This window comes from Ovis canadensis, chromosome 2 (assembly GCF_042477335.2).
Source record: "Ovis canadensis isolate MfBH-ARS-UI-01 breed Bighorn chromosome 2, ARS-UI_OviCan_v2, whole genome shotgun sequence".
NCBI classification, from domain to species: Eukaryota; Metazoa; Chordata; class Mammalia; order Artiodactyla; family Bovidae; genus Ovis; species Ovis canadensis.
In genome coordinates, this window is record NC_091246.1 from 252822855 (window position 1) to 252849802 (window position 26948).

General features: G+C 52.9%; 1 protein-coding gene across 3 annotated transcripts in view; it reads left to right on the forward strand.

The window, feature by feature from the left end:
• UBR4 (ubiquitin protein ligase E3 component n-recognin 4) overlaps positions 1–26948 on the forward strand; it is a 131301-nt gene that overhangs the window by 77114 nt on the left and 27239 nt on the right. For all 3 annotated transcript variants that reach the window (XM_069579255.1, XM_069579258.1, XM_069579256.1), the window contains 28 exons: positions 253–349; positions 985–1092; positions 1792–1908; positions 2871–3080; positions 4828–4977; positions 6154–6381; positions 7102–7180; positions 7646–7891; positions 8890–9058; positions 9560–9704; positions 10281–10366; positions 10895–10982; positions 11242–11435; positions 12989–13228; positions 13580–13718; positions 14280–14405; positions 14517–14645; positions 15484–15827; positions 17349–17439; positions 17784–17868; positions 18025–18152; positions 20722–20851; positions 20954–21111; positions 22134–22243; positions 22888–23029; positions 23645–23726; positions 24057–24230; positions 26417–26538. In XM_069579255.1, the coding sequence (XP_069435356.1) occupies positions 253–349; positions 985–1092; positions 1792–1908; positions 2871–3080; positions 4828–4977; positions 6154–6381; positions 7102–7180; positions 7646–7891; positions 8890–9058; positions 9560–9704; positions 10281–10366; positions 10895–10982; positions 11242–11435; positions 12989–13228; positions 13580–13718; positions 14280–14405; positions 14517–14645; positions 15484–15827; positions 17349–17439; positions 17784–17868; positions 18025–18152; positions 20722–20851; positions 20954–21111; positions 22134–22243; positions 22888–23029; positions 23645–23726; positions 24057–24230; positions 26417–26538 (4117 nt within the window). The remainder of the gene's footprint in view (positions 1–252; positions 350–984; positions 1093–1791; positions 1909–2870; positions 3081–4827; positions 4978–6153; positions 6382–7101; positions 7181–7645; positions 7892–8889; positions 9059–9559; positions 9705–10280; positions 10367–10894; positions 10983–11241; positions 11436–12988; positions 13229–13579; positions 13719–14279; positions 14406–14516; positions 14646–15483; positions 15828–17348; positions 17440–17783; positions 17869–18024; positions 18153–20721; positions 20852–20953; positions 21112–22133; positions 22244–22887; positions 23030–23644; positions 23727–24056; positions 24231–26416; positions 26539–26948) is intronic.

Here is a 26948-nt window from a genome sequence, read left to right on the forward strand (position 1 = left end):
ATTTTTAGCTTTCCTGTAAGTAAGTTTTCAGTACCATCAGTTGTATCTTGAAACAGTTTGGCTCCACTCTAGCAAAGTGAGATTTTTCCGTCTGAGTTGCTGTTAATAGTATTCCAAAGGCTTGTCTTAAATGCTAGGATTGTTCCTAAGTCGGTTCTTTGTTTACCTTGCTGGCAGGAAGAAAGAACTGTATTCAGCTGGCTAGTGTTTGTGTATTAGCTCATGTTTTGTGTATCTTCCCTGGTCTTTTAGGCTGCACATGGTCCGTCTGATGCTGTTGGAGAGACTGCTGCAAACTCTGCCCCAGTTACGAAGTGTCGGAGGTGTCCGGGCCATCCCGTACATGCAGGTACCCCGCGTTCCCCCGGGTCTGTCACGTCACAGGTGGGCATCCTTCAGCAGGCTCACGCTTCTCCCGCCGAGCCTCTGAGAGACTTTGTGTGGTATTAGGTCATAGAATAATGGAATATAATTTTGAATTGCAGGTTACAGTCCTTCATTTTATAAATGAGAAGACCAAGGATCAGAGAATTAAAAATAATGTCTGCAGCCCCCCAGCTAGTTACTGACAGAGCAAGGAGCAAAAGTCTGCCCCGGAGTCTGAGTGTCTGTTTAGTGTCTCCGTCTTAATGCTAGTGATAGAGCGAGGGCTGCTAGCTGCCTTCCTCTGAGGCAGCTGTTCTTCAGCGCAGCGCAGTGCTGTATCTTAAGCCACTTGGATGTGATGTCGGTTAGTCAGTCAGTTGTGCGACTTCTTGCAGAACGTTTTCGGCGTTACCAAGGGTAGCATATACCATCATTTGATTTCTCTGACTCTGGACCCTTTACCTTGGTATCCTTAGGATTTTGAACCTTTCTATGGGCTGTAGTTCCAGTTGACAGGGCAGGCAGGAGGATTGGGATTTCATGTGAAACACTTGGTGTTTAGAGTTGTTGCTCTGTAGGGAACTGGCTTTCACGTTTTGCCTCTCTGTTGGCCCGCAGGTCATTCTGATGCTCACTACAGATCTGGATGGGGAAGACGAGAAGGACAAGGGGGCCCTGGACAACCTGCTCTCCCAGCTGATAGCCGAGCTGGGCATGGACAAGAAGGTGACATTTGAGCGTCATTGTGTGAGGAGCAGTAACTGAGATCAGTTTTTTTCCTTCCTCTCTCAGAGAGACTTCCCTGAGTCACAGGGGGTGGCTCTCAACCGAGGCAGACCCATTAGAAATGTTTTCCGTGTGTACTTCGGCCCAGGCATACTTCTGTGGATCTGGCTATAAATGAGAGCAAGACCAGGTCACTGCCCTTGTGGCCCTTCTGTAGCTCCACGCAGTGAAAATGATAAATGGGTTGTCTGTATCTTGGCCTCAGGCAGTGGCACCCCAGTACTCTTGCCTGGAAAGTCCCATGGATGGAGGAGCCTGGTGGGCTGCAGTCCATGGGGTCGCGAAGAGTCGGACACGACTGAGCAACTTCACTTTGACTTTTCACTTCCATGCATTGGAGAAGGAAATGGCAACCCACTCCAGTGTTCTTGCCTGGAGGATCCCAGGGACGGGGGAGCCTGGTGGGCTGCCGTCTATGGGGTCGCACAGAGTCGCACACGACTGAAGCGACTTAGCAGCAGCAGCTCCTAGGTGTGTCAGGCTCTAGAGTGTCCAGGTGCATAGACCGCAGGTGCTTTGGAGCTTGTTTGGTTTGTGATTCCATGTGAGAACCATTCAGCGTTGATAGGAGTGAGGGGGTCTCGTGGCGAGGATGCCTCGGGGTCAACGCCAGCGTGGCCCCCTGGCTCCCTGCTGCAGGACGTCTCCAGGAAGAGTGAGCGCAGTGCCCTGAACGAGGTGCACCTGGTGCTGATGCGGCTGCTGAGCGTCTTCATGTCCAGGACCAAGTCCGGATCCAAGGCTTCCGTCTGCGAGGTGTGTTGACCTGGGCTGATGGCTGTGGGGAAGCAAAGGGGGTTGTGTGTTTGGCGCCAGGTTGGCGGGCAGAGGCGACAGACCTCTCTCACCGAGTAAGGCTGTTGGCGCTCGGGAGGAGTAAGGGTCTAAGCTGTCACCTCCTTCAGGAGCAAGGCTTCCACCTTTTTCAGAATCCCTTCCAAGCTCTGATCTTTTCCAACAATCCCGCCATTGGAGGGGGTTAAAGGGTTTGGAAGTTCCATTATTGAAAAGCAGGAGACTGTTCTGCAGACTGCAGAGTGGCTAAGAGGATTCCCCTGCTGTATGTTGCTATAAGGTATGGTAATAAAGCAGAGAGAAAGCGGTGCGTGCGTGCTGGAAAGGAGATTAACACAAAGCAGAGAAGGTAGAGATGGAGGCTGAACTGCATCCAATCTTAATGAGCTTATGAGCTGTGGGGGCTGCTGGGATTTGCAAGGCTCTCCTAATGGTTTTATTTACAGTAGCTTTTCCCCTGCCTTTTTATTTGTGTGATCACTCACCCCATCTCCTTTGGAAGGTAGTTCTGTGGGAAGAGCCCCTACTGGGAGGGTGGGGTTGCAGAGAAATGCCTATAGTGGAAAGTTTTCCTCTCTTCTTAAAATAAATAGGCTTCTTTTCTAGATGCCCAAGGAGAAAGAGAAAACCTCTCCCCTCCAGGTGGAAGGGTTATCTAATTCTTGCCTCCTTGGCCTCTGGCACATATGTGTTGGGAGATTAGATTTGGGAACTGGTGTGTCTTTATTTTCTCTTACCATGCTGTTGTGCGGAAGAGTTGGGGAAACGTTTGATCTCATTGGGAGACTTTTAAATTAAGAGATGGACTCACACTCATGCCAGCTGGTTCTCAGGCTGCCGTGAGTGCGTTTCCTGCTCGCGGGCTCAGCTGGACCGCACTCCGGGCTGCCAGCCACGCTCACCTTCTCCCCGCTTTCCCGCAGTCGTCTTCCCTCATCTCGAGTGCCACAGCCGCCGCCCTGCTGAGCTCTGGGGCTGTGGACTACTGCCTGCACGCGCTCAAGTCCCTGCTGGAGCACTGGAAGAGCCAGCAGAGCGACGAGGAGCCCGTGGCCGCCAGCCCGTTGCTGAAACCACACACCACGTCGTCGCCGCCTGACATGAGCCCGTTCTTCCTCCGCCAGTATGTGAAGGTGAGGGCCTTCCCCGGGTGGGGAGCCTCTCCTCTCCCCCCTGGACTTCGCGCCATCACCCCCGGGCAGCGCTGAGGAGCCAGGGGCGCCCTTACTACCCCTGCTATCACCAGAGGGCCGTCAGCGCCCGGGCTTAGAAGGGGGGCTTTTTCTGGTCAGGCGAGTCTGGGAGTGCAGCCCTGGGGATACGCGTCCCCACTTACGCCGTGAGGCTTCCAGGGGTCCTGTCTGACATTTAGTAAGCCTCAGTCTGTACTTCCAGAAGATGAGCACGCACACAGTATCTGCTTTATAGAGCTGTTGCGAGCCTCGGGTGTTTGGAAAGCACCGTGCCCGGCACATCCCACAGTTGGGAGATGTTAGTCACCATCCCCATTTCTGTCCCACTGAAATCCACGTAGCAGAGCAGGATGGCCTGGGCTGGGTGTGCTGCTCACTGCATGCTCAGAACCACTTTACAGAATATAGAAGTAAAACAACAGAAAACGTGAACCTGAGCGTGTCCTCTTTCTGTGTGGCCCTTTGGTGGTTTTCAATAGCTCTTTGGCCAAACAGTTCTTGGTGGATCCGGCTCTCTGCTTGGCTCTATCATCTACAGCAGCCCCGCACGCGGCACCGCTGACCTCTGTGCGTCCCCCAGGGTGTATGCCCTTCTGAAGTTCTCTCCTCTCTTCCTGCGTTCCTTCTGCCCCCTGTCAGTTCCAGGGGCTTCCCTGGTGGCTCAAGTGGCAAAGAGTCCGCCTGCCATGCAAGAGGCGTCGCTTCAATGCCCGAGTCGGGAGGACCCCCTGGGGAAGGGAGCGGCCGCCCACTCCAGTGTCCTTGGGCTTCCCTGGCGGCTCCGCTGGTGAAGAGTCCGCCTGCAGCGCGGGAGACCTGAGTTTGATCCCTTGGTTGGGAAGATCCTCTGGAGAAGGGAGTGGCTACCCACTCCAGTATTCTGGCCTGGAGAATTCCATGGACTGTGTGGTCCACGGGGCCACAAAGAGTCGGACACGACTGAGCGACATTCACTTTTCACTCTTTAAGACGCAGCTCGCACACTGGGTCCTTCCACAGCATACACTTTGCCACTCTCCAGTCTGAGCTTTCTCTGGGTCCCAGAGCACCCTGACCGCGCATGTGGGGTCTCCCCTCCAGGCTCACACCGCGGCCCTGTTTTATTCCTCTTCACACTTCCGGTGTTCGACACAGCTGGAAACAGCGGGGGACTGACTGCATGGCGCACTGACTCTGGCAGGCTCTGTTGGGGAGCACACGGCGTGTAGGGTAGCTGTGGCTCCCCCTGTCCGCGAATCTCCCAGTGATCCTTGACACACTGTTTCTTACAGAAATATGATCATCATGGAAAGCGTTGGTTCTAGGGAATGGAACGCATCTCTCATGGAAAGTCAGACGCCCTCCTCCTTTACTCTCTCTTCAGTTTTCTCCTGTTCTAGTTCCGATTTTTGTGTAAGCAGAGAAAAGTCAGTCCAGCGTCAGAAGCCAGAGTGCAGTGTTAGAGCTTCTAAGAGTGGTGAGGCCTGCCACCGCTGTAAGCTCTGCGTGTGATGGAGTTGCCCCCAGAGCCCAGGGTCTTCCTGGGTTTGTGAACCAAACTGTCAGTCAGTGACGGCTCCAGCTTTGGAGGGCGCCATTTACTGTCTCCATCGTGACGTGTTCCTACTGAGCAAGAGACCAGCCTTTCTCCTGGCTGTGGTCACGGAAGAGTCTCAGTCATGGCTCTTCCACACATGTTCTTCTCCAGGGCCATGCTGCTGATGTGTTTGAGGCCTATACTCAGCTTCTGACGGAGATGGTGCTGAGGCTGCCATACCAAATCAAAAAGATCGCCGATACCAACTCGCGGATCCCACCTCCTGTTTTTGATCATTCATGGTTTTACTTTCTCTCGGAGGTAAGTGAGGGTCCCAGTCGAGGAGAGGACATGGGCTGTGACTGCCTCTGTGGCCCCCTTGCACCCTGACTTGCACGTGGTATTTCCCCCAGCAGAGCCCCTCCCACCACTGAGGTCTTGCTCCTTCTGAGCGTACCATATGATGACGCCGTGGGAGCTGTGTGTCAGAGCAGGCTGTCCTCTTTAGTGTCTGATTCTGTGCCTTTAACATCCCCCACACATGGTGACAATGGTCACGTTTCATAGCTTGGACTCTGTCTGGAAAACAGAAAGTGTACTAGTTAAGTGAACTGAGAGATTTTAATATAGAGAGTTGGTTAAACAGCCATTGAAGAACCGAGAAGATGACAAGGGAACACTGAGGTGACACAGAGGTAGTGACTGTGAGAAGCAGCTGCGGCAGCCCTGCCAGTGAAGAGGAGGGCCCTGGTGGATCTGACGGGGGGCTGCTGTGGGGCCACAGGAGCTCTGGAGGGGTGTGAGGTGGCTGATCCTGGAAGTTCTGCAGGAAGCCAAGGAACAGGACCGCCTGGACTTGGCCTGTGCTTGGCTGCTGAGATGCTGGAGGCCTCAGGGTGCGGGGCTGCCGCTGGGACAGCGGCTGGACGGGGAGGTGCAGGCCCCTTCTCTGCTCCCGCCCCCCGGTGTCCTCACCCCACGCTCCCCACCGGCAGGGCCTCAGAGGGGGCTGCCACAGAGCAGCGGCACAGGCAGCCTGGTTCTGGGCCGCACACCGCAGAGCAGGCTGAGTTTGGAGCCTGGAGAACGTGGCTAAATAACCCACAGAGCCCACCTGAGGTTAACTCCACAAGAAAAATGTTAGCAAACCCCAAATGACCAGTTCAAATTGTAGAGGTACAACCCAACTTTTTCCCCTCTATTTAACCTGAAAGAGATATTCGGAAAGTTTTTTCCTTATAGTTTCACTCTGGGCAGACTGGAGTGGAGACCAGCTTCCTTGTAGATCCCTAAGTACTACCATGAGGAATAGTAGGAATGTTGCCGTTTTTCCCTTTTTAATGTTTTTCTTTCTCCTAGTCCTTGTAAGGAATACAGAAGCTAGCTCAACTGTGAGGAAGCAGCTTGGTTCATGGTGTTTTTTTTGAAGTCCAGGGTGCCTTGGCCGGTGTGGATGCAGTCCCCGAGCCCCTGACTTGTGTTGTTTCTCCCCTCAAGTACCTGATGATCCAGCAGACCCCGTTTGTGCGCCGGCAAGTCCGCAAGCTTCTGCTCTTCATCTGCGGGTCGAAGGAGAAGTACCGCCAGCTCCGCGATCTGCACACTCTGGACTCCCATGTGCGAGGGATCAAGAAGCTGCTGGAGGAGCAGGGCATCTTCCTCCGGGCGAGCGTGGTCACGGCCAGCTCCGGCTCCGCCCTGCAGTATGACACACTCATCAGCCTGGTATGGTCCTGCCGGGGGTGGAGGGACAGGGAGAGGCTCGGCCAGGCAGTCAAAGGATGGAGCCGTGCACACAGGGCTTCCCAGATCAGGGTCGATCCATCATACCCAACTGCTGTACCTCACGTAATTGGCTTCAGGGTCTGCAGTTTCCCCTCCCTGTCCCTGCCCTTGTTGGGCGGTGGTTCCTCTGTCATGAGGAGGGTTGACTAACTGTGGCATTTGCTCACATTGTGGGCATGTGGGCATTGTGGGCATGCTCAACCCATGGTTTGTGCATCTCTCGTTTTTGTCCCAGAATGCTACAGAAATGATGTATTACCACCTAAAATCAGCTGTTTGATTTTGGGGTATAAATCGCATGATTGCATAGGAAAATCTAGAAAGAATGTCTTCAGTATTAAAGAATCCTAGTTCAGTGCTCTTACTATAGTGCTCTTAGTAAGGAAAAAATAAACTGGATTCTAGTGTTTTTGGTCCAAGCCTGCCTTTGCTGCTGCATTACTTCAGGGGTTGAAGGACCCCTGAAAACAAAGGGCCTTGTGTGGTGGGGCGTTGACTGAAGCAGGCTCCGTGAGGGCCGGAGTGTGCGGGCCTTGGTCCTAGTTTTCTAGGGCACTGGTCAGCCTCACACACAGGACAAGGGTCTGTAATCCAAAGCTGGCGAAAGGACCCTGAAGGCAGCCGGTGTGGGTCACTGCTCTTGCCTGGTTTCTGTTGCAGATGGAGCATCTGAAGGCCTGCGCCGAGACTGCTGCCCAGCGCACTGCCAACTGGCAGAAGTTCTGCATCAAGGACGACTGTAAGCAGCGCCTCTCCATTCATTCATTCCTTCAAGAGCTGTTCATCGAGGCCCCCGTAGGCCACGCATTAGACTGGGTGTTAGAGAGAGAGTCATGAGCAAGCTAGACAGGCAGCACTCTGCCCAGCAAAGATGACAAGACCTCCAAGACTGAGAAGGGTCCGTAGAGAGAATGGGGGTGCTGTGGGGGCCCAGGGTAGGTATCTGCTGGAAGGTCAGCAGTATCTGCTGTAGGTATCTGGGGTGGTCCGCGGATGAGGAGAGTCACTGTCTCCGTAGAAGTGGGGGCTGGAAGCCAGCCTCTGAGGCGTTGCTGTAGGACTCGTCAGGGTCTCCGCAGCTGTGAACCCTTCTGGGTGAGGCCCTGGGCAGGCAGCTGGAGAAGGGGGCAACCTGGCGTCTGGGGCAGCCGCCCTGCGCCCGCGTGAGTGGCACGGAGCTAAGCCCCGTCTCCCCTGCCTGCAGCCGTCCTGTGCTTCCTCCTGCAAGTCAGCTTTCTGGTGGACGAGGGGGTGTCCCCTGTGCTGCTGCAGCTGCTCTCCTGTGCGCTGTGTGGCAGCAAGGTGCTCGCCGCGCTGGCGGCCTCAGCGGGCTCCTCCAGCACCTCCTCGTCCTCTGCCCCGGCGGCCGCCAGCTCTGGACAAGCTACGGCACAGCCCAAGTTGTCCACGAAGAAGAGCAAGAAGGAGGAAAAGGAGAAGGAGAAAGAGGGTGAGGATCACCTTCTTGGTGATGAGGATGATGTGTTCTCATCTCTCTGAGAGCACACCGTTTATCCCCTTCCTCTGAAAGGGTTTTCACCCTCATCTATAGAGACCTAAAACCCAAGTGCCCCCCAGGGCCTGCTCTTGGTCTCATTTCAGTTATGTGCCAGGTGACCGCGTAAAGAGTGTGACTCCCCATAGCAAGTGTCTGTAACGGGAAAGGCCAGAGATGCACTGAATATTTTTACTAGCCCAGGTTGGAGTGATTATCAACATTAAATGAAGCTGTGTTAGTTACTAAACGTGCCTTGTAAGCTGCTAGGTGCTTTATAGATGGATGCTGTAGTCATCTTTATCCGACTCCTTGCCATCAGAAAGGTGAAAGCTTTGCTGTGTCCCTGCTTTCCATGATCCTTGGAGGCCTGAGACAGGTGTGCAGATGGTTCACATTCCCCCGTTAATTATTCAGATACCTCTGTGCAGGTCGGTAGTAATGTGGACTGTATTAGGTAGCAGACTTTTGAAAGGAAATTCCTTCTCCAGCGTGACTACCTTTGTTCAGTGCCAGGTTTGTATAGGCACTTTATCCTTTGCTTTTATTGGTAGCATTGTTTTATTTGGAACTGTTTGTTCCCTCGTAAACAACTGAAAAGTGAAAGTCTCTCAGTCGTGTCCGACTCTTTGCAACCCCATGGAGTCCATGGAATTCTCCAGGCCAGGATACTGGAGTGGGTAGCCTTTCCCTTCTCCAGGGGATCTTCCCAACCCAGGGATCGAACCCAGGTCTCCCGCATTGCAGGCAGGTTCTGTACCAGCTGAGCCACCAGCGAGGGCCAAGAATACTGGAGTGGGTAGCCTGTCCCGTCTCCAGGGGATCTGAAGTTGATTTCTAATTATAACCATTTTGGCAAAAAATTTAAGAGACAGCATCCCCTCTCACTCCATTTGAGGACCCTAGACCACTTCTTCCTATCTTCAGCCCTCTGTCCTGCTCTCATGTTGCAGGTGAGAGCTCAGGCAGCCAAGAGGACCAGCTGTGCACAGCTTTGGTGAACCAGCTGAACAAATTTGCGGACAAGGAGACCTTGGTTCAGTTTCTGCGTTGCTTCCTCTTGGAGTCTAACTCCTCCTCGGTGCGCTGGCAGGCCCACTGCCTGACTCTGCACATCTACAGGTAGGGCCTGGGGCTTGCTTTCATCAGGCTGCGTGGGGCTGGTGGCGAAATTCTGTCTTGTCTTCATGTACATACCTACGGTTGCGCATCAGCATTTACACCAGTCTGAATCCTCTTGACGATTGCAGATTTCTTCTTCAAGTTGTCTGCTTCTTAGCTATTAAACTGATGTCAGAGGAAGAGGTGATCTGTTGCCCACCAAGAAGACTGTGTGTAGAAGTCTGTTAAATGACCAAACTTGGCTCTTTAGCTAACAGTACTCAGTTTCTGCCCTTGAGTGATGCTGGAAGATGGGAGTAAACCACCTTCTGAAGACAGGAAAGGATGGTGCTGGATCTGTTAGGGTTGATGGTCCAAAGAGCAGTAGTGCCACTCAGACTTAGCCCATAGTCGTGGGGAAAGAGGTACATCACAAAGGCAGTACTTGGGCCTTGTTGATTAAAATAAAGGAGCCCCTAGGGTTTTTTGCTACTGATAAAATGAACTGTCATTTATCCCCAGAAACTCTAGCAAATCTCAGCAGGAGCTGCTGCTAGACCTGATGTGGTCCATATGGCCAGAACTCCCAGCCTACGGTCGCAAGGCTGCCCAGTTTGTGGACCTCCTGGGATATTTCTCCTTGAAAACCCCACAGACAGAGAAGAAGGTAACAGATAATTGATGGTCAAAAAAGCTTACTTGCCACATTTAACTTTTTTTCCCTTGAATTAAGAATGTTAGGACTAACCTACATGGGGGTATACAGGTGAAATCTCTTTTAAATATATATTGAGCACTTCCAATATGTATGTCACCTAGAAGATACACACTAGCCAAAAAGCACAATCTGAATTTGGCTTGGCCAGCAGACGTAGATAAAGTGGGGAAGAAATGCATCTCATTAAAATTGCTTGGGGAGAAGAGTGGTCCTCTGGTTTTTCTGGCTATCCCGATCACACATCCAGAAGTGTTTCTGTAACGAGACAGTCATTTCATAGCTTCTCCATGATGATAACATTGCTCTTCCTCCACAAGCTGTAAGAAGATGGCTGCTACTAAGACTGTGAAAACTTCTAAAGAAGACAGAATCCTCTAAACGATTAGGAATTAGGCTCAGCTTTGCGTGATTCTGAATGAGGGCTGGGACTTCCAGGGCAGTAGCCGCTGGAAAGCAGAGGAGGAAAGTCTCTTCTAGCAAGACTTTGGGCTTTAACTCTGGTCCCCTGTTGACTTCTGTTTTCAGTTGAAAGAATATTCACAGAAGGCTGTGGAGATTCTTCGGACTCAAAACCATATTCTTACCAACCATCCCAACTCCAACATTTACAAGTGAGTTCTGTTCTGCTTTCTCTCTATTTGAGGCTCAGCCAACAGTGCAGTTGCTGTTTCCACGCTGATTGTTAAGAAGGTCTCTAGTTTCAAGGGTCTAAGTCTGAATCCCATAAGACAAGTTTACAGGAAATAGCTGCATTTAAAAGGAAAAAAACCTTTGGAAGACAGTGTTGATTAAAATCTTTTATTATTTCCTTGGTATGTTAGCAACTGTTCTTTTTTTTTTCCCTCCAAACTTTATTGATGTATAATTTACACACAACAATATGTACCCTTTCCAAGTATACAATTTAATGATTTTTAGTAAATTTAATTGTGACTCTTAAGTCAAATTTTAATGTAACGTTTAGGATTCCCCTGACCTCAGAACAGATCAGAAATAAGGATATCTCACATTTCCTTGTGTTTTCACTGGGATGGGGCTTGCCTTGGGGAATAGTGAGCTGTGATTTTCTTTTGACTTCTTTGTGAAGCTCCATGCTTTCTAAAATGAAAATTTAATGTTGAGACTGCTTTCTTCCTTAGCACCTTGTCTGGCCTGGTGGAGTTTGATGGCTATTACCTGGAGAGTGATCCCTGCCTGGTGTGTAATAATCCAGAAGTGCCGTTTTGTGTAAGTGACATCTCTCACGTGGATAGTCCTAGCTTCTGGGGCCGGTGGGTCTCTGGTTTCTAGAGACTGATGTTACTGCTTGGGTGTCCCTCTCCCAGTGGTGGGTCAGAGTGGTGTGACTTCTTACCTGACCAGCTACCTTAAATCAAAATTTCATCCATGGACAAAGAGTGGGCTTACGCTGATGAGTTTTGAAGAGGGCAAGACGAGCCGCTACCCTCGCACTAACACAGTGTTCTGTGTGCGCCTTTATCTCCAGTACATCAAGCTGTCTTCCGTCAAAGTGGACACGCGGTACACCACCACCCAGCAGGTTGTGAAGCTCATTGGCAGCCACACCATCAGCAAAGTGACGGTGAAAATCGGGGACCTGAAACGGACCAAGATGGTGCGCACTATCAACCTCTACTACAACAACCGGACCGTGCAGGCCATCGTGGAGCTGAAAAACAAGTATGGGCTTTTCAGTCTTGGAGAGGCGTGGGCCTGCGAGGCTCGGCGCCTGGTGTCGGCTCTGATGGCTGGGGCCCGGCCAAGCGGCACACTCCTGGCGGCCCAGTATGTCTGTCCTCTTGCGACTCTGGTCGTGGCTGGAGGATAAAAGTGCAGTGCCGGCTCTTAAGGGTGCGGACGGAGGCTGTGAGATCGTGTCTGTGGGGCCCTCGAAGCCCAGGCTCTGCCACAGCCTGAAGGGGAGTGGAGTGCTGGGGGCTCCAGGCTGCTCACAGCGGCTGTTTCCATGTAGACTAAGGTAGGGAGGGAGTTGTTTGTTAGATTGAGACACCGTTCTCTTGCTCATGGAGTGGGCAGCAGTTCTCAAGGAGGTTCTCTAGTATGAAGTCCTTCCATTTCTGCGTGGTGCCTTTTGTCTACATTTGCTGACGCTGATCTTTGTAGCTTATCTGTCCTGACGTCTGAAATGAGGCCTGGTGTGTATGGGCCAAAGAAGACACCAGCTTGGGTTCGTGTCGACTTTTACTGAGACAGACCACTTGTTGAAGACTCAGGCGTTGCTCTCGGGCAGAGAATATGGGTAGAGGCTACTGGAATGCCAGGGCTTGCAGTGAGTGCTGCTTTGTGCTCAGAATGGAAGTATTAGTATTACTCTGAAGGCAGAATAAAGCTAGCGTGTACCGTGGAAACAAACGGCCACCGGGAGCTCTGCTTTTCAAAGCAGGTTTTGTCCTTTGAAAAGCATGGTTCACAGTGGTGGCCTGCAGGTAGAAGCTGCTCATTGGGATGACCCAGTCCCCTCTGGAGCAGGTAGATTTGGTTTCTGTTGTGCAGAGTTAGCTCAGCTGCTGGGGTGAAGCCCTCACACTCTGGAATGCAACTGTGGTTCACATCCCTTGGAGAATCTATTTCCTTATCTGTAAAAAGCAGAGAAATCTACTCTCAGGGTGTTCTTTTAAGGATTTAATGTGTTAGCATATGTGGAATGCTGAGAACAGAGCCTGATACATAGTAAAATTTCAGTAAACACTAACTCTAACTCTATTAAGGTAATTATCTCTAAATTATCACTTGCCTTTACTCTTTCTGACTCTTCTTGGCACGTGGTCCGGATCCTGGTGTGTCCCTCTGCCTCTCTGAAGCAATCTGAGCTTTATCCTTCCAAGGTAGTTGCCATGATAGGAACTTACGGCAGTCACCATCATGGAGCCTCTTGGGAGTCCAGGCTCCAGTGTGGCATACTTTCAGAGTAACGTCTTCCCTTGATGGACATTCCCTTGTTTTCCTGGAATCTCAGAAATTACCATATATAGTGTCTTAAAGCACCTGTATGTTCTACCCTTTTTTTCAAGAGAGAAAGAATAGTGGACACGTCTCTTTAAAATTAAGTCGCTTTTATTTGTCAGAGTCCTTTTCCTTAGAATAACCATTTCACCGTCTTGGGAGAACACGCAGGAACAGCCTTCTTTCCGTCTCCTCAGACTGTCGTTGCTGTGGGTCTTGTGAGCGTCTTTCAGGCCCTCTACCTGTCTGCCTGACGCCGTTTCTCCTAGGCCGGCGCGCTGGCACAAAGCCAAGAAGGTTCAGCTGACGCCTGGGCAGACAGAGGTGAAGATCGACCTGCCTCTGCCCATCGTGGCCTCCAACCTGATGATTGAGTTCGCAGACTTCTATGAGAACTACCAGGCCTCCACGGAGACCCTGCAGTGCCCGCGCTGCAGCGCCTCGGTCCCCGCCAACCCCGGCGTCTGCGGCAACTGCGGGGAGAACGTCTACCAGTGCCACAAGTGCAGGTGGGGCAGCGGCTGCCCCAGGCCCGGGGCGCCCTGTGCTCCTCAGGAGGGCCTCAGCGTGGGCGCTCCTGCCATGCGGTGCCCTCGCGCGGGAGGATTATGGGCCTCTAGCGTGTGGAGTTCACAGATGCAGGAGAGGGCCGGGGAGAGTGGTGGGGCGGTGGGTGGGCTGGGGCTCCCGAGTTTAGCTCCAGGTCCCTTTTCTGGTTGCCTGGTTGCCTGAGTCGTCCTTGCCTGTTGGCTGCTGCCCCTCCGAGAGCCCTGCAGGGTCCCCGGCGCCTGCAGGTGTGGCGCATCCGCTCCCCCTTCCCCCCGCCCTCTGCGGCTCGCTGACCTGTGCTCGGGTTTCAGGTCCATCAACTATGATGAAAAGGACCCCTTCCTGTGCAATGCCTGTGGCTTCTGTAAATACGCTCGCTTCGACTTCATGCTCTACGCCAAGCCCTGCTGCGCAGTGGACCCCATCGAGAATGAGGAAGACCGGAAGAAGGTGAGGCCGTGTCTGTGCGAGGCCCACGCCGGGCTCTGATCAGAGCTTGGGGGCTGAGCTGGTGTGGGCAGTGTGCTTTTCCTTCTCGCCAAGTCTTCTTGGCTCAGCGTGTTTGCAGGGCTGAGCTTTTGAGTGGCAGCAAATCAGATGGATTAGAACACGTGTTTCGGGTAGCATTTTGGAGACGTGTTGGCAGTGGAAGCAGAGTCTCCCAAGGGGCAGGTGGCGCGCTGGGACTGGAGATGGGAGGGCAGGGCGGGGGGCTGCCAGAATGGTCAGTAGCAGCAGCAGCAGCCGGGCAAAGCAGGGTGGCGTCCAGCTCCAGAGTCAGGAGGGTGGGCACTCCAGCTCCCCTGTGCTTTTAATACTGTGTGACCTGGCGTAAGTCACCGCCCTCAGCATTGTTTATGTGAATGTACGGCATATACTTTGAGTACCCACTTCACAGGATTACTGCGGTGAGTAGAAATACCACGTGAAACACAGTACTTGACTGGATCACTGAGGGCAAGTCTTCAGTGCTGACAAGCCTTCGTGCACTCCCCATCTCTTCCTGTCTAGGCTGTGTCCAACATCAACACGCTTCTGGACAAAGCCGACCGAGTGTATCACCAGCTGATGGGACATCGGCCGCAGCTGGAGAACCTGCTCTGCAAAGTGAACGAGGCAGCTCCTGAGAAGCCACAGGTGATCCGGGTGACAGGGGTGTTGGGAGAGGGTTCTGGGTCAGAGGCAGAGACTGGCCCTAGGCGAGGCTGTCTCCCGGTGGAAGGCTGACCGCGTCCCTCTGGGTTGCAGGATGACTCGGGAACCTCCGGGGGTATCAGCTCCACTTCGGCCAGCGTGAACCGGTATATCCTGCAGCTGGCGCAGGAGTACTGCGGAGACTGCAAGAGCTCTTTTGACGAGCTCTCCAAGATCATCCAGGTAGAGGCGGGAGTGGCGGCAGTACATTTCCTTCTGGGTTATCGACATTGTTTTCAAAGCAGTTCTTCGCTCTCCCCGCACGGTTAAGCGCCAGCCACACAGCTGCTCACCTGCTGCAGTTCCGGGTGCGCGGTAGAAAGCTGAGTTCATACCAGAACGCTGAGAATCATGGAGACTGTTATAGATCAGTTTTTCTTGATCGGTCGGATCGGTGGGCAGTATGTTACAGACCTCACCCCCATGGGGTGGAAGACTGGCTGCAGACAAGAGCAGCCAGGGTCCTTGTCCCCAGAGTGGCTGGTAGGCCGTCTTCACTCCATGTGCCTATGTTCCTGGCTTTACTCTTTAAAGAAAGTGTTATGTGGGTGTTAAGGACGTATGCCTGTGATGAGAGGCTGAGGTCTAACTCTGCCCCTTACCTTGGTCAAGCCAGCCTCTCTAAGCTGTTTCCTCCTCTGTAAAATGGGGATGAAGTATCTTAACTGCTAAGGTCATTGAAAAACAGTCAGTTGCACAGCCATATTGAATGCTTTGTGATCCCATAGACTGTAGCCTGCCAGGCTCCTCTGTCCATGGGATTCTCCAGGCAAGAGTGCTGGAGTGGGTTGCCATTCCCTTCCCCAGGGTACTTCCCGACCCAGGGATCGAACCCAGGTCTCCTGCGCTGCAGGCACATTCTTTGCCAGCTGAGCTACTAGGCTGAGGCCATTGAGAGGGTTAAGTTAGATAATGCTGGTAAAGTGTTCTTCACACCAAAGCTGGTTTCTAACTAGCTTCCTTTTTCTTCCTCCTTAGTTTAATTGCTGATTTTTTTCTTCTGTCTTTTTTTTCCCCTCAGAAAGTGTTCGCTTCACGAAAAGAGTTGTTGGAATACGACCTGCAGCAGAGGGAGGCGGCCACCAAGTCCTCCCGGACCTCAGTGCAGCCCACCTTCACGGCCAGCCAGTACCGCGCCTTATCTGTGCTGGGCTGTGGCCACACGTCCTCCACCAAGTGCTACGGCTGCGCCTCGGCCGTCACGGAGCACTGCATCACCCTGCTCCGGGCCCTGGCCACCAACCCCGCCCTGCGCCACATCCTCGTCTCCCAGGGCCTCGTCCGGGAGCTCTTTGATTACAACCTCCGCCGGGGCTCTGCGGCCATGCGGGAGGAGGTCCGCCAGCTCATGTGCCTCCTGACTCGGTCAGAGCCTGCGCCGGGGGCATGGGCCGGGACCCTGTGGGAGGGGTGGGGGCGGCAGCGGTGCTGGGAGCGCCAGGGGCTGCGGGGGACTGTCCAGGGTGCAGCTGAGTGGACGGAGGAGCACGTGAAGCCCAGGCTCCCTTGTATCAATAGGCCGTGGGTCTGGCTTGTGCTTGGTTGGTTCCAGTGGGGTTTCCTGAGGAAGCGGTTTTTGAGTTCCGGTGCTGGGAGAAGGGAGTGACCGGGCACTTGGGCTCAGGACTCCCCCAGAAGAAGACAGCCGGGGCAGTGGAGCCTGGGGCTTCGGAGCCTAGATCTGGCTCAGAAGGGCCCGGTGTCTGATCCTTTGTGCCGTGGACACATTTCTCAGAGTTCTCTGAGCATGAGGTTTCTTCATCTGAGAAATAAGGATAATAGCCAATTCTGTAATGGCTTGTGGTGAGGATGGAGGACATAGTTCACATGGTGAGTAGTAGCTCATACTTGTGGAGTCCTTAGTCCGTGCTGACACAGAACCCACAGCTGGATTTGCATTGTTTACCGAGGGTGGGCCTAAGTTCTAGAACATGTTAGCTGGCCGCTAAATATGACTTGCTGTACCACGTGTTCACTCGTTCAGCAAGCACTCACTGAGCATCGGCTAAATGCCAGGCTTTGTTCTGGACTCTGAGGATGCAGCGGGAGGTGGAGCAGCGTCCCTGCACGCATGTGGCCTCCACTCTAGAGGAGAGAAGGGCGGTGAATGGATGGTGGCCCGGCACAGCGCCAGGAGTCAGACGTGAAGGGCAGTGCAGCTGCGGTGGCAGCTCTGGTTGCAGGCAGGGTCGCTGCAGAGGACAGGGTGGGCAGGGGCGACTGCTGAGGAGGTCAGGGAGTGAGGCCGCACGCTGACGTTGACAGCAAGTGGTGGGCAGAGAGGTGGGGCATGCCAGCCGCGTGAAGCCAGGGCCCCAAGGAAGCCCGTGTGGCTGGAGTGGAGGACACAGTGGGGGCAAAGTGGAGGGGGCTCAGTGAGACCAGGGGCCAGGTCCCGTGGGGTCTTTAGAACACTGTGAGGACTTGAATTTTATTCAGGGCGTGTTGGGAAGCCTGAGAGTGATCTGGCGCGATTCATGGTTTTTGAATTACTAATACGCACATTGTTACAAAGGGACACGGGTGGGAAGTGTGGATGCCTCGTGGGAAATGAAGCGGGGGCAGTTGGAGAAGCTGAGGAAGGAGACTGAGAGTGGACCCCTGGGTTCTGGAGGCTGACGTACCCGGCGGGGTCCGGGGGCCAGGTAGCCTGGGCTGTGGAGAAACCCCGCGTGCGGTCTTCTCTCTGTCAGCGTCTCCTCCCCAGAAAGGCGGCTGGGCAGGCCCTTCTCGTCACACAGCAGGGTTTTGTGGGGCTCGTGAGTCGTCTTGCGCCTGGGAAGGCTGGTAGCCCTAGACGTTGATTTCCTTTCACCTGGGCGCTCTCACGTGCAGAGGTGGGACGCACCCAGAGGTGTAACAGGACTCTCTTCTCTGCTTCCCTAGAGACAATCCGGAGGCCACCCAGCAGATGAACGATCTGATTATTGGCAAAGTCTCCACAGCCCTGAAGGGCCACTGGGCCAACCCTGATCTGGTGAGCAGGCCGCCGCGCCCTCCGACTCCCCCTTCACCCTTTTCCTTCGTCCCCATGGCTCGCCCCGCCGGCGCCTCGTTGTGATGACCAGGCCAGGTGGCAGTGGGGGTGAGGGAGGAGTGGCTCACATCCCAGGAAGACCTTGCTGAGTCAGCGTCAGGCTCAGAGAGCAGAAACGCACAGGGGCCGTGCTGAGGGGCTCCATCTCCTGCTGTCTCTCTGACGGTCCGCTTGACCACACGGGTTAGCTCTGAGTCTCTGGGTCAGAGCACGGACGTGAGCCCCTGTCCGGGACTGACCCTGCAGACCCTCCTCTGCTCACATCTCTTCTGTTGGCCCTCTAGGCAAGTAGCCTTCAGTACGAAATGCTGTTGTTGACAGACTCCATCTCCAAGGAGGACAGCTGCTGGGAGCTCCGCTTGCGCTGTGGTGAGTTTGGGGGATGTCTGGTTGGCAGCCAGCTAGCGAGAGGAGCGCAGCTCGGTGCGGGGCCTTGTGAGGCCAGGGAAGCTGCCCTCAGGCGGCCACGCGGCGGCTGGTAAGGCATGTCTGTGACTGTGCCTCCGCCCTGCCTTCCTCTCCCAGCGCTCAGCCTTTTCCTCATGGCCGTGAACATCAAGACCCCCGTGGTGGTTGAGAACATCACCCTCATGTGCCTGCGAATCTTGCAGAAGCTGATTAAGCCACCTGCTCCCACCAGCAAGAAGAACAAGGTACAGGCCTGAGAAGGCGGTTGGGGGCAGGCTCCAGCCAGCGCCCACCGTGCTCTAAGGCCTCTGCTCACCTGAGCTCGCTTTCCCTGGGGTGCCAGTGCTTCCTTGGCGGCAGTCAGCGAGATGGGTTAGGGTTTCTGAGAAGGAAAGTTTCTCAGAGGGCTCTCGAGTAACACAGGCAGGCAAAGGCACGCGCCTGCAGCAGTGGTCCGCCGTGGAGGACCGCCCCTTCCTCCAGCCCCCTCGGACGGCTCGCGGCTCCCAGGGGCTGTGTCCTTCCCTGCCCCCTGCCTTCGCACAGTGCTGGGAGCCCTTCTATTCCCTCGCACTGTGACCGGGGCAGGGATCGAACCCACGCCCCCTGCGTTGGCAGGTGAATTTTCTCCACTGAGCCCCCTGGGAGGCCCCTGGCCTTGGGCAGTCCTTTGTAAACGCTGCGTGCGGCTGTGCAGCGTCTCCTCGGCTGCCACGCCTGCCTTCCCTTTGTCAGCTGCTTTCAGTGATCCAGTTCTCTGCCAGGCTGGCCATGAGCTCCTCCAATCCAGGCACTGTTTTATGTTTTACTAAGATGTTTTTTGGTCCAATGTATAGCTTGGTATCTCGTGTTATAATAGTGACTCAATAAGCCATTGTTAAATGAGTAAAGCTGAGTTTTTAGTTCTGAAGGTGGCGTAGCCGCAGATGGACTTGCTCATACTGGTGTGAGAGCATGTGGGCCATAGTGCTTTCCCTCGGCCCTGCCTGGGGCCTCCGTCTTTGTAGTCCTGGAGCCCTTCCGATGCCTACTTCATCCTGGTGGAGTCTGTTGGTGGGAAACCGAGTCTTCTTTGCAAGATGCTGAGCGGCAGGCACCACAGGGGAAGCTGGACAGGGAACAGTTTACACTGTTTCCCTTTCTTGGTCTGCTCCGACCGTCCTCAGAAAAGACCCCCCACCTCTTCCTTCGCTTTGATGAAGGCTTTCTTCCCCCCAGAGTGCATTCTCAGCAAATGAAAATTGGCTCTTGATTGAAAAGAGGAACTTCATCCCCACATAACTGTCATTTTTCCTACAGTGTGAGATCACAGATTTCTACCCGAGAGGGCTCTTAGCCTCTGAGCACTGAAGCCTCACATTTTGCTGAGTTTTAGCTAGAGAGAGCAGCAGTTCTCAGAGTTTGGCTCATAGATCTGTGGGTGTTCCCAAGACGACTAGGATATCTGCGAGGTCAACATTATTTTCATAATTATCCTGAGACACGATTTGCCCTTTTCTTCTTTTGTGGCACTTGTGCAGATGATACAAAGTCAGTGATGGCGAGACCGACCAAGCCTCAGCACCGCGAGGCATGCTCTTCACTGCAGCTTCACCAGGAGCGTCCCTGGTGAAGCACTGCCGAGGGGTTCAGTAGTCGGTTCACTATTCAGTGAGACAGCGCGGGAGGCGGGCACACCGCAGGGTGGAGGGTACCCAGGGAGAAGTCCTGGTAGTGGGGGGGGGGGTGGTGGGGGTGGCTGAACCGGCTGCCTTTTCCATGGAACCTCATTTGTGCTTGAAAGGAGGGCTAAGGAGCCAATTGTGGTTCTTCAGAATCAGGTATTTAGCCGATGATTTTCTTGAAAAGTGAATAAAACGAGCCTGTCACTTAAAGAGAAATGGGTGTAGTTCTGTGAACCAGTATTTTCCAGATGACCGATGCATGTTCATGTGTGAGTAAAAGATGAATTTAGTGGAATGGGAGAAGAAATGTTTTTTGATTGGTTTCAGATTCCACATTGCAACCAATCTTTAAAAACCTGCAATTCGTTGAATTTTGGTTTAGTATTAATGAAAATTCTGTAATTAATTTAAAAAGCTATTACAATATTTTTTCTTTCCAACTGTATACATCTGAGTGCTTCAACAAAACAATCTATCACAACAGTTTGAACTTAGAAGCAATGTAAGAATCTAGCTGTCTTATTAAGGTAGTCATTAAACAATTTTAAAAATGTATAGCAGTATAGCTTCTTTGTTGAGATTATTTTTGTTTTCGGAAATAAACGCTGTTTAGGGTGACAGATAATGTATTTTTATTTGTAAATGAGTTAATATTTTAAGAATTGCTAAACTTTAATTTTTAATAAATCCATATCAATGGATAGAGCTACATACACAAGAACTCTTTGGGGTCTAATTTTCAAGAGCGTAATGGGGTCCTGTGGCCAAAAAGTTTGAGAGTTGCTGGCTTAGAATCCTACTGGGGGCTCCCCTATGCAGGCCACTTGGGATTAGTAATGGCTCTGTAAATTTTAGAGGCTGCTTAGTGACCCCTTGAAGATTTATGTTTGGGGAAACTACACATCAGCCTTGGGATAGGAATTAGTTATATAGCTGTATGAGCGTCTGTAGGAGGCCTTATCGTGCACAGGCAAAATCAGTGACCCTAAGCTCAGCACGGTGCTGCTCCTGCTAAACTGAACCGAGATGCTTGGAAGGAGCACGGACAGGGCACAGAAGACGTGAACGTTGACCTTCTGGTCCCACTGTGCTGCAGCGGCAGCTCAGGCGTGCGCTCGGGCCCGCTCACCCGTCCGCCTTCCTTCTCCAGGACGTCCCTGTCGAGGCCCTCACCACCGTGAGGCCGTACTGCAATGAGATCCACGCCCAGGCCCAGCTCTGGCTCAAGAGGGACCCCAAAGCATCCTATGAAGCCTGGAAGAAGTGTCTTCCCATCCGAGGTGTGTCTGTCTTTCGGGACTTGAGAAGTGGGCCCTTCCTGCCCCTGGCCGACTGCCCCACCATCTCCCCCTTTCCTCTCCCTGCACCCCCTTGCCTGCCAGGGATCGACGGCAACGGGAAGTCTCCCAGCAAGTCAGAGCTCCGCCACCTCTACTTGACCGAGAAGTACGTGTGGCGGTGGAAGCAGTTCCTGAGTCGGCGGGGGAAGCGGGCCTCCCCGCTGGACCTCAAGCTGGGCCACAACAACTGGCTGCGGCAGGTCAGTGGCCCCTCAGGCTGCCCTGGGCCCAGGCCCCAGGTGGGGCGCCCCGCCCCTCACCGCACGCCTCCTCTGCTCTCTCTCTGGTAGTCTTGCTTCCTTTCTGCGGGGCGGAGGCTCTCGTTGCAGCCGCCCACGTGGTGGGTGGGCCACATCAGAACTCTGCCCTGTGATCAAGCTCGTGCTCTCTGCTCTCCTCCCTGACCGCTGAGCAGGGCGGTGCCTCAGCGCCTGCACTGCTTTCACCGTCCACCTTTCACGTCTTCTGTCCTTTTCCTTTTTCCAGCTAATGTTTTTAAAGATTAAAGTGATGATATGTTAGAGAATTCCTTTGTCCATTGGTGTATAACGTGAACACTTGGTCTACATTTAACATAAGTGTTCAGCATGTTGTTATTGTTCAGTTGCTAAGTTGTGTCTGACTCTTTGCAACCCCATGGACTGCAGCACGCCAGGCCTCCCTGTCCATCACCATCTCCCAGAGCTTGCTCAAACTCATGTCCATTGAGTGGGTGATGCCATCCAACCATCTCGTCCTCTGTCGTCACCTTCTCCTCCTGCCTTCAATGTTTCCCAGCATCAGGGTCTTTTCCAATGAGTCAGCTCTTCCCATCAGCTGGCCAAAGTATTGGAGCTTCAACATCAGTCCTTCCAATGACTATTTAGGGTTAGTTTCCTTTAGGATTGACTGGTTTGATCTCCTTGCTGTCCAAGGTAGCTGTCTCCAAAATAGAATCATAGACATCTTTGCTAAGGAGAATACCTGCCTGTCTTTCTTCCTGGTTCTGTCGTCTTAGTATGTTCTCCAAAGTACTTGTTGGAGAAAAGCTCCATGAAGATGGGACTCTTGGCCTTCTTGCCTATCTGCAGCAGCCAGATCTTGAGTTAGATGATCTTTCCTTTACCCCTTTGCTCATGAGGAGCTCAGAGGATTTCCCCTGGATGGGTGGCAGTTGACTGTGCCTGGCGGGGCCGGATGAGAGGCTGTCCGCTGAGCCAGGCGCTTCTCCCCACCCCTGCAGGTGCTGTTTACTCCGGCCACGCAGGCTGCACGGCAGGCAGCCTGCACCATTGTGGAGGCGCTGGCCACCATCCCCAGCCGCAAGCAGCAGGTCCTAGACCTCCTCACTAGGTACCATCTGAGAGCGGGGTGGGCAGGGTGGCGGGACTTCATCCAGGGAGCCCTCCCACTCTCCCAGGGGAGTCCACAGACCAGGGCGACGGGAGGCACGCCTGCGCTGTAGCCACCTCCTTTCTTGTGGAAGACCACAGAAACCAAGAAGCGCTGAGCAGCCACGTGCAGTGGTTATAACCGCAGTGGTGGTGGTGATAGAGTCAGTAGCCAGTGTCTTTCGAGGTCTTAGCTCACGAAGGCTTGGCATGCATTGCCTCATGTAGTGCTCACCTGGGCTTTGAGTGCTTAGTTGGCTTAGCCCCAGGAAGGCAAGACTTCAGCCCAGGCAGTCTGATTCCAAGTTATCGGCCACTCGCCTCGTGAGCCCTTCAGGCGCAGCACTCTCTCACTGCCCTGGTAGCCACCATTCGTGTGTTGGTGCTTTATCGGCCAGACGTGTACAGTGGGTTGCACTGCAGTCCCTGCTGGGTGCTCTGGAGCCTTCCCCAGGCCTGAGGACTTCCCAAGTGGGGCTCTGGGGTGTTCTCAGCCCTGGTCCTCCCCAGCGAGGCAGGGGGAGTGGAGGACCGCAGAGGGCAGAGCCAGGGGGCCGTCGGGGCTGTGGGGCGGGTGGGCTCACCCATCGTCCGGCTCCACGGCAGTTACCTGGACGAGCTGAGCGTTGCTGGCGAGTGTGCAGCCGAGTACCTGGCTCTCTACCAGAAGCTCATCACTTCAGCTCACTGGAAAGTCTACCTGGCAGCCCGAGGAGTCCTGCCCTACGTGGGCAACCTCATCACCAAGGTGTGTCGCCCTGGCCCAGCCCAGGGGGCCCCTTTCCCGAGCCCCGCTCTCCTTGTTCTCTTTCTCTATATAAACTTTGTGGTCGTCTTCACTCCAGGGAGAAATACTTGTTCAAAATGCAGGCATACCCCGCTTTATTGTGCTTTTTTTAAATAAAGGTTGTGTCAAGTAAGCCATTTTCCAACAGCATTATTTTGTAATTAAAGTGTATATACATTGTTTTCTAGATACAGTGGTGCCACACACTTACTGAATTAAAATAGAGTGTGGACATAAGTTTTATATTCATAGGAAGAGATGGATTTGTGTGGCTCGCTTTATTGCGATGATCACTTTATTACAGCGGTCTGAAACTGAACCTGGAATATTTCTGAAGTCTGCCTGGGGTACTTTTGTGACTTCATTGTGTTCCTCATGAGGATATAGCAGTCTGCTGGGGACATTTAAACTGTCCTCCATTTGTAAGCAGTCTCTTAACATCTTTATAGCTCTCCTTGGCTTCTTAGAAAGGAGTTCTGCAAAGGTTCAGGGTGAAAGAGCGTCCCTGGGTGGTGGGGGAGCTGACCGGTGTCCCTGTGGTGCTGTCATGCTGACCGTGCTTGTCTTCCTGTTTAGGAAATAGCCCGCTTGCTGGCCCTGGAGGAAGCCACCCTGAGCACCGATCTGCAGCAGGGCTATGCCCTCAAGAGTCTCACAGGTAGAGGGAGCCTCCTGGCCCTTCCACTGGACACCCTGGGGATAGTTTGGGGACTGACCTTTGATTCCTTGGGTGCTGAGGTTGACCTCTTCTCTCTCATGTTGACCACACTGCGCCTTTTAAGCTCTGTGTTTTTTCCCGTGTGGACGGGGTACATCTTCGAGCACCCATTGTCTACTGACCAGTTCATGTCATTGAGCACCTGCTCCATGTCAGGCACAAAGACAGCGTTGCCCTGCTTTTGAGTTGCGAGTCATCGTTTGAAAACATGGACCGTCTTTGCTTAATTCCCATTCTGAACTCATGTAGCAACTTCTCCTGTCCCCACAGGCCTACTTTCCTCCTTTGTGGAGGTGGAGTCCATCAAAAGGCACTTTAAAAGCCGCCTGGTGGGCACCGTGCTGAACGGATACCTGTGCTTGCGGAAGCTGGTGGTGCAGAGGACCAAGCTGGTCGATGAGACGCAGGACATGCTTCTGGAGATGCTGGAGGACATGACCACAGGTAGCCCGGCCGGCGGCCCGCGGGCTGCATCCCTTCTGGCTCCGCCGGGGCGCGTGGCCCAGTCCCCGGGCTCCTTAGGCCCGGACCATGGGCAGCAGACGCCTCCTCACACTTGAGTAAAGGAGACATTTTTCTTAAGACTGTTGGTGCTTAGAGTCGGAAAATTCCAGATCTGGCCTCAGTAAATTTGGACTCGTTTTTAAAAAATTTTTTTGCTTATTTATTGTTTGCTGTGCTGGTTCTTCGTTAGTGCACACAGGCTTCAGTAGTTGGGGCACACGGGCTAAGCCCTGTGGCATGTGGAGTCTTCCAGACCAGGGATTGAACCCATGACCCCTGCCCTGTCCGTCAGGTTCTTAGCCACTGGACTACCAGGAAGGTCCTGGACTTTCTGTATTTGAGCTCACAGGGCAGGGAGAGGTCAAGAGTTCTCAGCCTGGTGTCCTTCATTGGTTCTAGAAGATTCTCGGCTGCTGTGGCTTCAGCTGCCTCTACTCTGTTCTCTCTCCTTGTCCTTGTGGGACTCCACCTCCCTCTTTCATAGTGTCCGTCTCATTGTATCTTTATGTTGATTTTGGATAATGTCTTCCATCCTATAACATACCATTTAGTTTATTTTTTTCTTCACTGTGTGTTATCTGTTTAATCTACCCATGAAATTCTTGCAATTTTATGTAGATTTTATTGTGTCTAGTCTTTTGCAGACATTTTCTCTCTTGTATAGTCTTTCAGCATAACAAACATTTCCGTATCTGCTAATTCTAAAACTTGAAATATCTATTAATCTGATCCTGTTGTTATTCTGGCTCTTGCCTTTGGTGCTTTGCTTTAAATCTTGCATTTTATTTATTTATTTTTTTGGTACTGTGAGCTTGTGTTTTGTGGAAACTCTTCGGGACCTGAGTCAAAGATGGGTTTTTCTGGAGACGATTTGTAGCTGCCTCTGTGAAGCAGCTCAGGGCATGGCCAACCCAGGGCCACCTTCAACAAAGTTCTGAACTTAGAGTTTTCAGATCTCCTACATAGTTTGAGCCACAGACCTCTGTGAGGGACAGCTTGTTATGAGTGCTCAGAGGAGATTTTTCTTCCCCTCTGTTCAGTGCTACATTTTAAGGCAAGACAGTGTGCTTTCATTGATTTGCTTGGGGGAAAAGAATAGTTATTTTTAATTGATGCTTATACCAAAGAGGGCTTCCCAGGCGGCATGGTGACAAAGAATCTGCCTGCCATTGCAGAAGGTGCGGGTTCCATCCTTGGGTCGGAAAGATCCCCTGGATTGGGGTGTTCCTGCCTGGAAAATCCCACGGACGGAGGAGCCTGGTGGGGCTATAGTCTGCAGGGTAACAGAGCGTCAGATGCGACTGAGCACCCCGTACCTCTCCCAAGGATGTAGCTCTCGGGGTACCAGACCTGTGTGTGTGTAGGCAGTGGTTCCTGCCAGATTCTCCCTCTTGGGAGATTTGTGGCTTTGTATCCAGCTCTCAAATCCTGGCAGATTTTGAAAACCAATGCTCATGGCAAAAAATAGCCTGAGTGCTTTGCTGACCTCCCTGGGTTCCTGGTCTTTCCTAATTTTGGAGCTGTGGCTTTCTTTGCCAGTGTAGCAGTCCACTGATGCCTTTTTATTTTTTCCCCACTATTTTAAATTGTTCTTAAGTGGAGGAGTGAAAAGTAGGTCAGGGGACATAGTCTGCTTTATTGCCAGACATGGAAGTCCTTCTGAAGGTGCCATTTTTAGCTGCCATGCTGAGCTGGTTTGTGACCTTGTCAGCTGGACCCTTTGCAAGAATGTGTGGATTGAAGTTATCTGTTTGGCTTCTGGAGGGCCATCTACCTAATCTTTTTGAAACTGAAAACTGTCACTTCCTTTTGCTTTGACAGGAGCTCAGTTAGTACCACTGTTTCACGTTCTTGAGTACCTCTTTTGGGCAAGAGGATGCAGGGTTATGATTCCCAGAGGGAGGGGACCTGTGCACAGCCAAGTGTGATGCACTATGTCGCCTTGGGTGTGAAGGCCTCAGATGGAGTGCGGACTCAGTGCAAGAATCCGTCAGCTTCAGGTTTCCAGTTGAAATACTGATGTTGCCACTCACCAGGCAGAGAGGATCTGTCAGTGATGAGTCTCACCTCAGCTTCTGTGTGTGCAGCTCCTGCCTGACTGACTTGGCCACGTTGACTTCCGGCAGGTACAGAATCGGAAACCAAGGCCTTCATGGCCGTGTGCATCGAGACAGCCAAGCGCTACAATCTGGACGACTCCCGGACCCCTGTCTTCATCTTCGAGAGGCTCTGCAGCATCATCTACCCCGTGAGCACAAGCCGTGGTGGTTCATCATAGTCGTGGGTCATTGTCCCAGCAGTGACCCGTTCAGTCAGTGTTTTAGGAAGCTCCACCCGTAAAGCAGAGGCAACCTCATGATTTTCCCGATGCTAATGATGGAAGAAATCTAAAGCCGTTCCTTGTCCCATTTCCTAGGTTGAAAGTCAAAATCAGTCTTTTTCTTTTGAGCCAGGTCTAACCTCCTGTTGCCCAAATCCTGGTGTTTGTCCGTCCACGATCCTGTGAAAGAAGCAGCCCTGAGTGGGCAGATGGGCCTTCTTGCTCTCTTCCTGTTTTCCCTGCCCGCATTCTGTGCACGCATGCACGCGTGAAAGTGTATCTGCAGCCTGAACTGCATAAATCCCCTTCTGTTACTGAGGAAGGGTGGAGAGCATCGG